The 15,275-nt window shown below is 35.4% G+C and overlaps 1 protein-coding gene and 1 long non-coding RNA gene across 2 annotated transcripts in view; one reads left to right on the top strand and one right to left on the bottom strand.

Moving 5' to 3' along the window:
- Positions 1-10,109, bottom strand: part of LOC107602594 (uncharacterized) — a 19,784-nt gene extending 9,675 nt beyond the window's left edge. Inside the window, exon 1 of the long non-coding RNA XR_001611056.1 lies at positions 10,099-10,109. This is a non-coding gene — a long non-coding RNA (uncharacterized lncRNA). The remainder of the gene's footprint in view (positions 1-10,098) is intronic.
- gpm6aa (glycoprotein M6Aa) lies at positions 2,483-14,676 on the top strand. The gene is made up of 7 exons (XM_016295135.1): positions 2,483-2,661; positions 8,573-8,765; positions 9,458-9,614; positions 9,934-10,087; positions 10,876-10,952; positions 11,082-11,147; positions 14,256-14,676. The coding sequence occupies exons 1-7, from the start codon at positions 2,625-2,627 to the stop codon at positions 14,406-14,408; spliced, it is 837 nt and encodes a 278-aa protein (XP_016150621.1). The 5' UTR covers positions 2,483-2,624; the 3' UTR covers positions 14,409-14,676.
- The last annotated feature ends 599 nt before the right edge of the window (positions 14,677-15,275 follow it).

Genomic DNA, 15,275 nt, shown 5'->3' with positions numbered 1-15,275 from the left:
GAGCTTCTAACAGCAGCTGCAGTGACACTACCAATTGGCGATTGGTTCTTTCATTTAAAAGTTTGGACTTATTCCGCCATATTGTGCGTTGCACTTTTTCTCATTTATAGCAACATGAGTGCACCATCTTGGTCTATCGAAAGGCTTTGGTAGTACAGTCTGTCGTAGATTTCTCACCGGTTATACTGTACAATCCGGCAAGCAGCAATTGTAAAGGACAGAAAAATCATATAGTGTGCATCAGCCCTAAATGAAAGCTGTTTTTTGTTGAAGATTCAAATAAGACGTAGACTATGTAGACTGTGTGGACTAGTTAGCTAAAATCATACAATAAAAATGAAAATGTTTTCTAATTTCTAACTTCGGTCCCACATACCACTTATCCACTCTACTTGCGTCAAAAAACAAGTACAATGTACTTACTGTGTTCATGTTGTACTGCAAAATACTTTTGCTGCTTTTGAGGTGGGATACAGGTAAGGTTAGGGACAGGTTTGGTGGTATGGGTAGGTTTAATGGTGGGTTAAGGCGTAAGGGATGGGTCAACAGTCTAACTATAAATGTAATTACAGGAATTAATTACAGGTGTAGTTACATGCAGGTATTCTTAAAATAAAAGCACAATGTAAAAACATAATTTAATAATTTATGCATTTAGCAGACACTTTTACCCAAAGCGACTAACAGTGCATTCAGGCTATACATTTTTTACCAGTATGTGTGTTTCCTGGGAATTGAACCCATGACCTTTTGCGCCGGGAACGCAATGCTCTACCACTGAGCCACAGGAACAAAAACATGTATGCACACAATAAGTGCATTGTACCAAATGATTCATAAATGTATGTACATAGTAGTTAAAGTCACTTAATATAAAGTGTGACCCTTTCTAACTAAATTCATAATTCAGAGGCCAATATTGAAAAAAAAAACAAGGTTGGAAAAAAGGTTGAAGGCTTTTCTGTTAATTTTGCAAAACTGAACCCAATAATCATTATCAATCGAAATTTTAATAGCACTTCTGTACTAAATTGCAGGTTGTAACAAACAATCTGATGAAGTGAGTAAAGCTTACTTAAAACAAACTGCCTTTTATGCCTTGTATGCTTTTGTCACTCCATGGAATGACACACACATGCACATAAAGAATCATGTGAGTGCACCATATGATGTTATATTCATCACATGCATTCATATTTCATCCATGTTGTGCACAGAATCAGCAAAGCAGAAAAAACCTTCTCAAGATGTCATCATTATATTTCAACCCCTTAGATTTATTATTACGAGTATAGTATGTGTTTCTGAAAACTTTGGCAACAATTCTGTAGTAGAGATACCTGTCACATTATGCAATGAAACACCCAGACCAAATGTCAAAAAGTGCATGGAATTCATACGAAATACTCTGTGTCACTGATGACTCTAGAATGAGTGTCGAATTCGCTGTGACAAGTGATAGCTCCACTAATCGCAAAACTACTTGTCTTCCTATAACATTTGGCCAAAATTATGAGAAATGCTATTAAAGTGAGCTTTAGCAATGTTGTACCAAGGGAAGCTGCATATGTACACATGAGACACATAAAAAAAGCTATATTTATGTATGCATGTTTAGATAAATGACTTTGCTCATATCGTTAATAAGCTTGCTAATATTGCAAGGGTTCTGTCCCCATATCTTCAGAGTGAAGCTCTGGCCTTTGTTAATATTATTTCAACTTTCACTCCCTGTTCTTTTATCTCTCAGGTATGCTTCATACTTCCTCTTTTACACATACACACTCTGCTGATGCTATTTCGAGTAAGGAACTGAAACTAGACAGCTAGACATGCACATCTTACTTAAACCTTATAATCAGGTAACATGTAACTCATGAACACAGTACTTTGATTGGATGTCCAGGCTGATAATGTTTGTATAAATATGACCTATCTTCCTAAATAAAGTTGAGAATGTTGTGGTAGTGCACCACCTATATATTTACTATACCATTTATATAGGGTAATTATCAGATAAAACACAAATTGATTATTTCTTGTTTTTTTTTATCTTGAGTTTAATGCAGCAGAGCTGTAACCAGCATTAACCATTATTTTAGAGGAGGGGTGTAAAGAGGAGGCTTTTACTGGCTTGGTGCTTGACTCCCCTAAAACCCCACCTCTCTCTGTTCACCAAGTGTGCTCCATGTTTTGGGTGGTTGTGGATTTGTTGTTTTTGTATCCCGCACTTGAGCTTGTGTTACCTTGTATAAACACATATATAGAAATATATAGAGGTCTGAATGTCTTAACACTCACTGGTTTGCACAAGCTTGCACTGAGACGCCACACTCAACCTCCTCACACAAGAGAAGTCAACTGAAAAAAAATCGGTGTTGACAGCAGCTCTCCTCTGTGAGGAACAGGGTAGTAGCAGGAGCGAGAGAGTGAAGAGAGGGAGGAGGGAGTGAGAGTCAGAGAGAGAGGGGGAGAGAGAGAGAGAGACTTGTGCATTGAGAGCCAGCCTCAGCCTCTATTGTGGTAAGCAGGCAAGGGAAGGCGTTTAAAGAGCAGACTTTAAACCCACAGGCGCAACACTGGTCACCGCTGTAGAGACCCCTGAAATCAGAGGACAAGGCAACATGGAGGAGGACATGGATGAGGGACAGACCCAGAAGGGTAATGGAATGCTTTTTTCTCCATTGTTTTCTCATCCATCTTTCCGAGTGTGTTGTTTACCTTTGTGCCTAATCCCTGACTGCTTTTCATTGTCTCTGATCTTGTGGATTATAAAACGAGATTATGAACACTATCAGAATATAGGTTTTTATTTTTTCCATGCGGGAAGAAGTGTATTCTGACATATTTTCAATTCAAATTTTTAATGAATTCACCATTGATGTATTTCATGCAAACACTGTGATGCAATGCATGATTTTTTAGTTTTTGAAATATATGAAAATAACATGGTTTAGCAGATAGGATGCTTACATAAAAAAAAACAAATTGTTATATTTTCGATAGGACAATGATTGTAGAGGGGTGTGTGCAGGGGATGGATCCCGTCTTGGCGTGTGTGTGTGTGTGTGTGTGTGTGTGTGTGTGAACAATCTGATGGGTCTGTCTTTGTTTGCCGCGCATTTCTGTCAGTCTGTCTGAGGGAGGCTGAGACAGACGGGAGAACCGTCTTCTGCATGCAGTAGACATTTATATCATCCTAATTCAGCCATTGTTTCCCCCTCTTTCATTTTTTGGCTTGGTCTTTCATTTGTGTGCAGGAGCATTTGTTTGCTTTGTGTGAGAGGGAGCTTGCTATTTATAATACCACCATTTGCAGGGGCTGAGGTTTCGAGCTCAGGGTGGAAATCACTGTATGTCTTTTTTCTTTGGTGGTCTATAGAGAAATATTTGCAAATGACATGCCGAGGAGCCGAAAGAAAGAGAATAAAAATAATCGAAATACCAGCCTTCGGAACTCTCTCTTCCTCCTCCTCTCGCTCCATCTATGATGGCTCTTTATATTTCAGCGATTTTCCCCTCCTCCCTTCTAAAGCAGTGTGATGATAGCAGCCATGTCAGGTCTGCTGTGCTTAGACTGTCAGTGGGCTTGTGTGATATTTAACACATGAAATATGAGAGAATCACTGATTTATGCTCAACCTGCTGGGGTGCTTTGGTGTTTTATTATTGTATTTATTGTTTATTTGATTTGTTGAACCAATAGATGCCATGATTGGATGCATCTAATAATTTGATCAAAAATTCACAAATGCATAAAATCTGTAAACATTCATTAATTATTATTTTTCTATGTTTTTATGTTGTTTTGCATATAGCTAGATGTTTTGTTTATATAGGAAATGCTTATTGTCCGTAAAGTGCACCTGATGAACTTCTTGATAAAAATGCAAGTCTAGTATAAGATGTATGTCTCATTTGACATGTTTTTTTCTTTAATATTTTAAAATATGTGAGTGAGATTTCCAAATTGATCTGTTGGTATTTAGGAATGCCAAAAAGCAAGACTTAATAAAACTTTGACTGATGAACGTTAATTCGTTTATAAATTCATAAATATTTTAATGTTATTATTATTGTTGTTATTAAGAAAAACATTTTAGTTGACCAACAGTTTTTCATCTACATTTATGCATTTGGCCAACCTTTTTGTGCAAAGCAACTTTGCATTTAAGGTTCACTTTTTTAATAAGTTTTTTTTTTTAAATAAGTTGTTTTTTATAAGTTGAACCCATTACCTTGGCATTGTTAGCACCATGCAATTCTGTTTGAGCTACAGGAATACTTTACAATTTATTCAAAACAAAACAAAACAAAAAAATAATGCCAAATTCCCTAATTCAGTGCCTGTTGACCTAACACATAATACTTACTAATGCTACAATAATTGCAACACGTATTTCTTAACTCCACAACAGAAAGCCATCAATCTCATAATCAGCTGTAGTATTCACAGACGTGCATTGACCGGTGTTCTGACCCTACCGCTGCACAATAGATGGAGTGGGGAACTAAGCGGCCTCATGGGAGAATGGACATTTCATTACCTCTCATGATTATTGGATTAGAGGACATTAGGCCGTTAACACACACAGATACATCCCACTCCTCATCTTTTATTTATGGCTTTTTCCTGCATATTTCTGTCATCGCCACTGTAGACAGAGTTCAGTCTGTTAGATGGGCTCTTATCAGTCCCTATTGACTGTGTAACATCATCTGCTGATAAGATTCTGATAAGAGACACTCATAAAGTGAGTTTGCAGCATTGTGTGCTGTTATAGAACGAAACAGTGTGAGGGAATTTACATGTGTGTAACAATTTAAATATTGATATACGATTTAGCACACAGATTTTTGCCCGTTACCTCACAGGTGTTTTGCCTGCCAGTTCAATACGCCTGTGTCTTCTGCACATGTCTGTTTACGTTCTGACATCAGAACCTGACAGAAACCGGGCAATATTACAATGTTATGTTAAAGTTTTCTTGCATGGTATTGAGTTGATTTTTGATAGTATACCTATATTTTGTTGTACTGTGCGTGTAAACACACTCACTTATAAGAGATTTTTATGCACACCATTGCATGTTGTTATGCCTCTTGTACTATTTTTAGCAGCTCAGCATCCTAACAAACCATACATCAATGGAAAGCTTATTTATTTAGCTTATAGTTTTCAGCTGATGTATAAATCTCAATTTTAAAAAACATTTGACCCTTATCACTGGTTTTGTGGTCCAGGTTCACATTTAAAAAATCTAAAGAACGTTTTTCGAGTATAAAGAACCTTATCTACATTTGAAAGGGTGCATGGATGTTCAAGGTTCTTCATGGCACCATAAAGAACTTTTATTTTTAAGAGTGCATGGAGACTTAATGGTTTCCTTTCTGCTGAGAGAAGGTATGGAGGGAAGTGTGAGAATCTTCTAGCGGCCCCAGCAGCAGCAGCGGGGTTGGATGAAGTCGTGTAGTCTTGGCCGTTCCTGCTGCGTTGGATGCTGGACTGTGTTTCCCCCTCTGTAATCCTTGTAAATGTGTCTCCCATTCATCCCGTTTGCCTCTGAATGTGTTGACACACATCTATAAATAATGTTTAAAAATTGTGTGTGTGTTAGTGTGTGTGTGTGTGTGTGTGTGTAATAAAATAAAATTTGGGTTAATGAAAACAATTTTTATAAGTTTTATATCAAGTTTTAGTAACCAATAACAACTTGGCCGAATGTATTAATGCGAAATTCATCTGGAAAGTTTAGTTTAGGTTAATTGTTTAATAGATTAATTAATGAAATGTCAGACTGGCTCCATTAATCTGGCTAACCATCATTGAATGGTTTAGTTTAGTATCTTGGACTGAAATTTGGTTTCTTTCATAACAGAGAGTTGCATTGGTACAGTTGCCAGAGAGGCTATCCTGTGAGAATTTGTATTGTAAATAAGATGCAGTGCCCTGTATTAACAAAGTGTGTGAGCTGCATTCATTTCTAATGCCATTTCATGGTCTAACACCCTTGAGTGATGAATATAAGGCTGCATTGTAAGGTAATGCAATTTGTGGTGGATTCAGAACATGTGATTACTCTCAGCCAACCAGGAGTCATGCAGTGGTTTCAATAGTGCATAGAATCTCATAACAGGATCAAAGGGGCCAGCAGTATTGTATATGCTAATACTGTTATGCAAAATGACAGGAATATAAACATTTATTATTTATAATTATAAGAACACACATTTATCTAAGTAATACTTTTTTTATATGTGAAATAAAAAAACTTTTCCACAACATTCTAATTTATTGAGATGCACCGGTATATAGTTTATTTATATTTAAATGCTGAACATTGCAAACCTATATATCTATCAAGTACTACAAATAATCAGACCCTGTCTATATTCTACTCCTTGCAATCCAAAGCAGTTGCTATGGCAACAGGTTGATCCCTTGCCACTGTATAGCCAGGTCTGAGGTTCATTACAGCATCATTACCATAGCTGTGTTTGACAGTATTCAATGATTCACATTCAACGCCTGAAATGGGAGCAATAGCCCCATCAAACCATGCTCGTAACTCTTCGCAGTGTAAATCATGCAAGTTCCTGCACTCGTTTTGAAGGACTGGCAAATAAACACTGAGTGGGAACATATGCGGGCTGAAATCAAAGTTTATTCATCCTCTATAAGTATAAATGCCAAACTTCCCACACTGCAGAAAATGCAGTATGGACCGATTATGTAGAAATGCTACTGTATAAAAACAGTTAATTAACTAACTGTATAAATGCTATTATGTTTTTAAAAATAATTTATTATTAAATAATGTAATTATATATTCAGAAATATAAAATATATATTATATTAATGTTAAATATGACTATTTATAAAATAAGGCTAAAATTATGTTTTTATTTTTTATTGTCATCTCATAATGCTGAAATATTGTCACTGTATTTTTACAGTCAATGTAAAGGTGACATATCATGAAAATCTGACTTTTTTCATGTTCAAGTGCTATAATCGGGTCCCGGTGCATCTACAAATCCAAAAAACGTGAAAAAGAACAGCCCAGTATTTTTTTTGGTAAAAATCTTTCTGCAAGCTTGTGAAAAAAATTAGTTGCTCAGATTTCACTCCCCCCGTGACGTAGAAAGGGGATCTTATTATAATATTACTGCCCCTTAATCTGAAAGTTTCCACCCACATCGCCGCCATTGTGTTTTCACAAGCGACAACTACCAGTTCTAATGCCTTGGCAAAAGTTCGAGAAAAGCATGAAATCTCTTCTGACTTTGGTTTGTGTGTATAAACTTGTGTGTATTTGACAGTTTAAGTGTAATACGACATGAAAGAGAACTTAATTTAGTACTCACATGCCGTGTGACAGCTGCTTTCTGTGTGCGTGCGCTCAGAAAACCGTATATCAGAAGTTTAAACTGATATGGTTTAAAACGCAAGATTTCAGCACGATAAACATGATAATCAAAACCAAACAGATGTTTTTTAGCAGAGTATCTGAGGTACGAGCTGTAAAGGCACAGCCCTGTTCTGGAAAAGGGGGCAGGGAACAGCAGCTCATTTGCATTTAAAGAGACGTGCACAAAAACAGTGTGTTTCTGCTTCCTCTCAAAATAGGCATTTTCAAAATGATATAAATAATCTGTGGGGTATTTTGAAACGTCACAGACATTCTGGGGACACGTAAAAGGGGGCATAATAGGTCTCCTTTAAGGAAACTATTGCCTTCAGTTTTTGTTTTTAATCATAAAATTAAAACATTTCGTACAGTACATTTTTAACAGATAAGTGAGAACAAAGTTGCTATTAAAAATGTATCACACACTTAAATAAACATAATTAAATGCAAGAAACTTAACTGCAAGTTTGTTTTCTTCTAAACATAATCCACTTGTCTCATCTTTTGCAGAGATGTGAAATCTAAACTTGAAGTAATGAACTTTTGGAATGAAACACATGAAAGCAATCATTTGGAAAAGCTTAACCGGAATGACTAAGTGTCAAATTCCATCCTCGCATCCTACTATCCATTTTGTTATTCATGAATCATACTGTTATGATTCACTCTGATATATGATGCCAAGAGGAGAATTTAAAATAGTCTGCCGCAGGGACAATTTTGCACATCGTTGGAGAGTAACAAACACACACACACACACACACACACACAGAGAGAGAGAGAGAGAGAGAGAGAGAGAGAGAGAGAGAGAGGGAGGGAGGGAGAATCAACTGGACCTCACTGGACCCTCAGACTGAATGGACTGAGGATTTACTTTCAACCGTCTGGGTACTTGTTAGTCTTGTCAGGCAGCTAGACGCTAAGAAGAGCACAGAAGACTACTTACACTAGCTTTGCTTTCTGTGCAAGAATACTGCTCTGTTAAATAACAGAAAACTGTGGAAATTAAACTTAATAAATGCAAAAAAAAAAAAAACTGAACCACAAAACCAAATATGATCAAACACAGACACACAAAATGATGATTAAAAAGCATATTTTTTCCCCCAGCTGTAGCTTTCAGATGAAAAACATGACCTCTTTTTTCTTCCTCTTCTCAGGATGTATGGAGTGTTGTCTGAAATGTCTAGGAGGAATCCCTTATCCATCCCTGATTGCCACCATCCTGCTGTATGCTGGAGTGGCGCTCTTCTGTGGATGTGGACATGAAGCTCTTTCTGGAACGGTCACCATCCTCCAGAACTACTTTGAGGTTATCAGGGGACCTGGAGATGGTCTGGATGTGTTTACAATGTAAGTGTCTGCAGCATATTGAACCACCCGTTTCTCACTGTAGATTTTCATATATATAAATATTATATACAGTACAAATTATATACATTATATACATTTTGTATATAGTGTTTTTTTATGTTTTGTATGCAGCAAAAATATCTAAACATTTTTGAAACAAGAAAGATTTATTAGCGAAGCAAATTTGCACAAAATTAAATAATTAAATAAATAACGAATAAATAAATACAATTGCAAGACACTGGCAGTGTTTTCATGTTTTAAGCATATAGGAGAATGAGAAAACAGACACTTTTTACAATAAATAAAAGTGTCCCCCCCAATAGTTACTATATACATCAGGTTGTTGTGTATGCATGTAAATTAATACAAGTTATCTAATTATTATGGTTTTATAACAATGACCCTTTATAAGAGTTAGTCCTACAATTCACAAAGTAGGAGTAAAATGAGCATGTGAATGGGTTAAATACTAATATAAACACATCATTTTGAGCTTTTTCATGCCATCCGTACATTAGAAATATAAAAACGCGTACTAGTCCTGTTTTTACCTGATTTTTAAATGCTTTACTGGAAAGCTAGAGAAGATACCGAAAATTGTTTTTGCGGTGCATTTAAATAATTTAGAAATGTATGAATATATATACTGACTCATATAATTATTGGCTTGATTTCCTCCATTCCCACAGCATTGACATTATCAAGTATGTGATCTATGGCATTGCCTCTGCATTCTTCGTGTATGGCATTCTTCTGATGGTCGAAGGCTTCTTTACAAGTGGCGCCATCAAGGACCTGTATGGAGACTTCAAGATCACCACCTGTGGACGCTGCGTCAGTGCATGGGTGAGAAATCACTGGGGAAGCTTCATGCATTGTGATTTAGAAAAGGGCAACGGCAAAGCCACTAAGAGTAACTGCAGCACATAAATATGGCATCCGTTTTATAGGCTATAAAAGATTACAGTACATATTGAACTCTGCAAGTTATTCTCCTCTGATTTGTGCAATTGTGAATACATTGTGGTTGCAATTACTGTAATGAATTTATAATGCTTATAATTTTGCCTTTTATTTATTTAGTTCTGTTTTATTCTCAATTAATTTCTAATTTAGTGCTTGATTTGACATTTGGATATTAGTTTTAAACTGTCTTTTTCTTCAGTTCATCATGCTGACGTACATCTTCATGTTGGCTTGGCTGGGTGTGACAGCATTCACCTCTTTGCCTGTCTTCATGTATTTCAACATCTGGACCATTTGCCAAAACACGACCGTTCTGGAAGGAGCAAGTTTATGTCTTGACCCGCGCCAGTTTGGTATGTTTTACAATCTGTGGGTTTTAGTCCCAGATGTTTAGGTGTGGTTAACTGTGCAAAGAAATACGTTTCAATGATAATTTGTTTTTGTTGCTGTAATTTTATTCTTTCTTACTGGTAGTTATCCACAGTGTTGGGAAGGTTACGTTGGAAATGTAATAGGTTATAGATTACAAGTTACCCTATTCAAAATGTAATAAGTAGTGTAACTATTTCAGTTACTTTATTAAAGTAATATAACTGATTAGATTTGATTATTTTTTTTATTTATTTTCTGAATTTCTAATGAATGTTTCCAATGGTTTATCATTTTTAAATATATAAACCAGGCATGGTTAACCTTACAGTAGGACTCAACACTGATTACTGTCAGACATCCTTCATCACTTGAATTAAGATTATAATAATAATAGCCACCATAAAATAAGACTTTAGCACCTCTTTTTACTTTAAGATCACTCTGATTTTTAATTTTTAAATTTCCAGCACTGGAATGCATATTTATCACTATTATTCAACATATCCTAGCTTCTTGCGAAAAATATTCAGATGTAACCCACTTTGTAATCGTTAACATTTTCATGAGTAACTGTAATTTAACTGCACACTTTTTCTTAGTAACTGTAATGGATTACAGTTACATTTATTTTGTAATTAAATTACATTATGCTGTTACATGTAACTAGTTACTCCTCGACATATTAAAAAGTGTAATATTCATTTCTATAGCCTCATAAACACTAAAAACACAGACTGTTCTTAAGGAATAAGAAAACTATTTATTTTAGGTGTTGTGCCCATTGGTGAGGAGAAGACTGTATGTGCAGGATCAGAAAAATTCTACAAAATGTGTGAATCAAATGAGGTGAGTAAACATCTGTATGAAGTAGACAGGTACACTAAAGTCCAACCATTTCAAATGATTGTATAGATCATTTCCACAGTGGAAAGCAATCCAAGGCTCATTTCTCTCTCAATATTTTTTTCCTGAAAGCTGGATATGACTTTCCACTTGTTTGTGTGTGCGTTGGCTGGGGCTGGAGCAGCAGTCATTGCCATGGTGAGTTTTGACTAATAAAATACAATTATACTTAGTTCAGACAATGCATCTTAGAGAAGAGGTTTCACATATGGGTTCAGTGCTGTTTAAAAAATGCATTACACAAACAAATACAAAATTAAGTTAGTAATGCAGCTAAACATTGTTCATTTGTACTACCTCAAGGTAAAACGTAAAATAAAGTGAAATTTAAATCACTCTATACTGCAATTATGATTACATTAATGGTGAAGTGTGCATCGTACCAAAATATGTAAATACTATAAAAAGCAACTCTTAGTTTAACATAATATGAAACTTGCTCCATCTTTTTGTGGGAATTACTTTATATATTATATTATATTATATTAAAATACTATACAAATTGTGATGTGAACAAATGTGAATTTCCCTCTTTTAAACCATCAACAATGTATTGTTTGGGTGATGATGATGCAGCCAGAATTAATGACATCACCTGCTTCAGCTCCTTTATGTGAGTCTAAACTGGAATGGGATAAAGTCATGAATCACTGTCAGTTTTCCTAGGGCATGCTGGGAGAAAAAAAAATTGTGCATTGGGGGCGTTGTCAGCTCTTTCTTATTGGCTTTTCTTTGTTGTTATTTAACATTCTCCTTTTATCTTTGTGGCTGTTTTCGTTTTCCTTCCCCTCTCTCTCTCTCTCTCTCTCTCTCTCTCTCTCACACACACACACACACACACACATACAAGGCGAGACACTGGGCATGTCGTTTAGTTGTCATGGAAACTGGGAGAAGAAAGGCCCTAGAGCTTGTAGCAAGCAGCACTCAGTAATTTGCGAGGAACCATTTTCTGAAAAAGAGAATGTGGTTGTTAGTCTGGGATGATGTAGCAAATTATAGAAAGAGCTTTTCTGTCCTCTGCTGTGGAAAGAGCAAATTTAACTGATTGTTAAACACAATGCGTCCTCACACTCTCTGGGAAGGGTAATAATAATCAAGCTTTTCTTTTGTCAGGATGAGAAAATCAGGGTGTGGCCCTATTCAAATGAGGATACATAATGCAAATCTGATTTGCATCTCTCTCTCTCTCTCTCTCTCTCTCTCACACACACACACACACACACACATACAAGGCGAGACACTGGGCATGTCGTTTAGTTGTCATGGAAACTGGGAGAAGAAAGGCCCTAGAGCTTGTAGCAAGCAGCACTCAGTAATTTGCGAGGAACCATTTTCTGAAAAAGAGAATGTGGTTGTTAGTCTGGGATGATGTAGCAAATTATAGAAAGAGCTTTTCTGTCCTCTGCTGTGGAAAGAGCAAATTTAACTGATTGTTAAACACAATGCGTCCTCACACTCTCTGGGAAGGGTAATAATAATCAAGCTTTTCTTTTGTCAGGATGAGAAAATCAGGGTGTGGCCCTATTCAAATGAGGATACATAATGCAAATCTGCATTTAAGTAAACAATATATGGTGTGCTCTCATGCAGTACAATAATTCACGCATAACCTATTTTTTTATATAGGTATTATATGTGCTTCCACACACGTTGATTTCATGTGGTGTGAGATAACTCTTTATTCATCGTTTTTGTTCACACTTGTAAAATCTTTGCTAGGTTGCATAATAGAAACCAGGGCCTTCATCAAGGTATTTTGGTGCATATTTGAAGCAGACTGTAGAATTTCCTTCTAAGCAAGGCAGGCTGCCAGCACACGTATGAGAGGAGTCTGGCTGCTTTACAATGCTGCCTTCTGCTGGTGTCACTGCTAATCTTACGTCATCACAGTCTGCTGTCAACTTGCAGATCTTTCTTTCTTATTCTAAATTCATTTACACAAATTGTAATCTATATATACACACACAAACATTAAGATTTATTTTGTTTTTTGAAAGAAGTCTCTTATGCTCAAGACTGCATTTATTTGATCATAAATATAGAATAAAAGATAATAAAAACAGTAGTATTTTTAATCTACAAAAATATTGAGCAGAGAAAACTTTTTCAACATTAATAGGATGAGAATAACTTATTGAGCAGCAAATCAGCATAATAGAATGATTTATGAAAATTGCATTTTGAGTGTATATTAAAATAGTCCATAGTACATATATATGTGTGTGTGTGTGTGTGTGTGTGTGTGTGTGCATGTGCGTGTGCGTGTGTGACCCTGGATCACAAAACCAGTCATAAGTAGCACGGGTATATTTGTAGCAATAGCCAACAATACATTGTATGGGTCAAAATTATTGATTTTTCTCTTATGCCAAAAATCATTAGGATATTAAGTAAAGATGTTTTGTAAATTGCCTGCCGTAAGTATATCAAAACATGATTTCTGATTAGTAATATGCATTGCTAAGAACTTCATTTGGACAACTTTAAAGGCGATGTTTTCAAGTATTTAGATTTTTTTTGCACCCTCAGATTCCAGATTTTCAAATAGTTGTATCTCGTCCAAATATTGTCCTATCCTAACAAACCATATATCAATGGAAAGCTTATTTATGTATAAATCTTAATTTAAAAAAAATGGACCCTTATGACTGGTTTTCAGGGTCACACATATATATATATATTCCAAAGTTGTGACCAATAGTGTGTGTGCACTGAAAAAAAAATGTTGTAAAATCAAAGTTCACTTAGAAATTGCTAGTAAATTTCACAAATAATTGGAAAGAAATGGCAAGTAACATATTGAATTAAACTTGAAACTTTTAAGTGTAAAGACTGAAACAGTATTTTCTTGTAAAAAGAACTACAATAATCTTAGATTTTTTTACAGCTTCAAAGAAGCATTTTTTACAGTATGTGTGTGCATACACAACTTTTGTAAAAAAAAAAAAAATAGATTGACATATGAATTCATTCATATTACAGTATATTAATTCAAAAAAAAATATATATATATATACATTAAAATGTAAAAACAATAAAACAGTAAATTCTTCTGTAAATTCAATCTGACCATGTAAATTACATGTAATTTGAATGATAAATATATATTTAAAAAATAATAATTTTATAAGATTTCTTAGTGTGAGCGTGTTATATAAGAACAATTGTATCAGAATAATATAAGTGCAAAGTTTTAGTTAAATCTCTATTGCCGCTATTTAATATTATATGATGTTGCTTCAGATCCACTACCTGATGGTGCTGTCTGCCAACTGGGCCTATGTGAAGGATGCGTGTAAAATGCAGAAATACGAGGACTGCAAGTCCAAGGAGGAGCAGGAGCTGCATGACATCCACTCTACACGCTCCAAGGAACGGCTCAATGCCTACACATAAGACAGGAAGCAGCAGTGAGGGCGAGAGGACCCTCAGTGCTTTCACTTCCTGTTGAAGGGAGTTTTGGCACTGGTGCAGTCCAGGTGGTGTGTCGTATGACCAAACCCCATGGCCAACCCATTACCTCTCGCACAAACATTATTATTATTATTATTATTATTATTATTATTATTATTATTATTATTATTATTAGTGCTAGCAGTAGTGTTGTAGTTTTTTCACTTTATTGTATTTCATTTTTTTTAAAAGATTGTGCTGGTTCTTTTTTTTCCACCACATATTACAATTTTTGAATATATTTTTCTTAACACATTTTAGTATTAATACATGAATCATTCTTATGTAGAGGGTCGGTTATTGGGGTGAAAAAAAGCACATTTTTATGTGTGTCTGTCTCTTAAGGTCTCGTTATCAAGGACTTAAAGCATGAAAAAAAAATCTGGTAAAAAAAAATTATAATTCTCTCTCTCTTTTTCTTTCACTTTCTTTCCTTCTTTTTTTTTAATCATCAGAAGGTATGAAGCCCGATACCAGCAGATGGCTTGCTCGTTCTGCATTATTTTGGTAAAAGAAAACTCAAAAACTGAGACAGAAAAGACAAAAAACAAAATTAAGATATAACAGATGTACCATAAAGTGTTTATTTATTATTTTTCTACAGATGTCATTGCATAGCTTAACAAGATGATACAAAAATGACAAAATGGTTATTATTTGCTTGCTGTGCCAGTCCAGTTTTCAGACCGCATCGTGCCAGTAAGTGGCGTTGTAACTTCTCTGAGAGGGAGAGGAACTTTCTGACCACTTTTAAGTGGACATGAAGCATTTAAATCTTACTACAGTGTCAACGACCCCCTCTTCAGCAAC

This window comes from Sinocyclocheilus grahami, unplaced genomic scaffold (genome assembly GCF_001515645.1).
Source record: "Sinocyclocheilus grahami isolate Dianchi unplaced genomic scaffold, SAMN03320097.WGS_v1.1 scaffold330.1, whole genome shotgun sequence".
Lineage (NCBI taxonomy): Eukaryota > Metazoa > Chordata > Actinopteri > Cypriniformes > Cyprinidae > Sinocyclocheilus > Sinocyclocheilus grahami.
The sequence above is the reverse complement of the archived record's forward strand: the minus strand, read 5'-3'. Positions and strand labels throughout refer to the sequence as shown.

Excerpts from the sequence above, each read along its gene's own strand:
- gpm6aa (XM_016295135.1), top strand. The coding sequence starts at position 2,625 with ATGGAGGAGGACATGGATGAGGGACAGACCCAGAAGG. Across the intron at positions 10,953-11,081 it reads AAATGTGTGAATCAAATGAG|CTGGATATGACTTTCCACTT; the intron begins GTGAGTAAACAT and ends TTTTCCTGAAAG. Across the intron at positions 11,148-14,255 it reads GAGCAGCAGTCATTGCCATG|ATCCACTACCTGATGGTGCT; the intron begins GTGAGTTTTGAC and ends ATGTTGCTTCAG.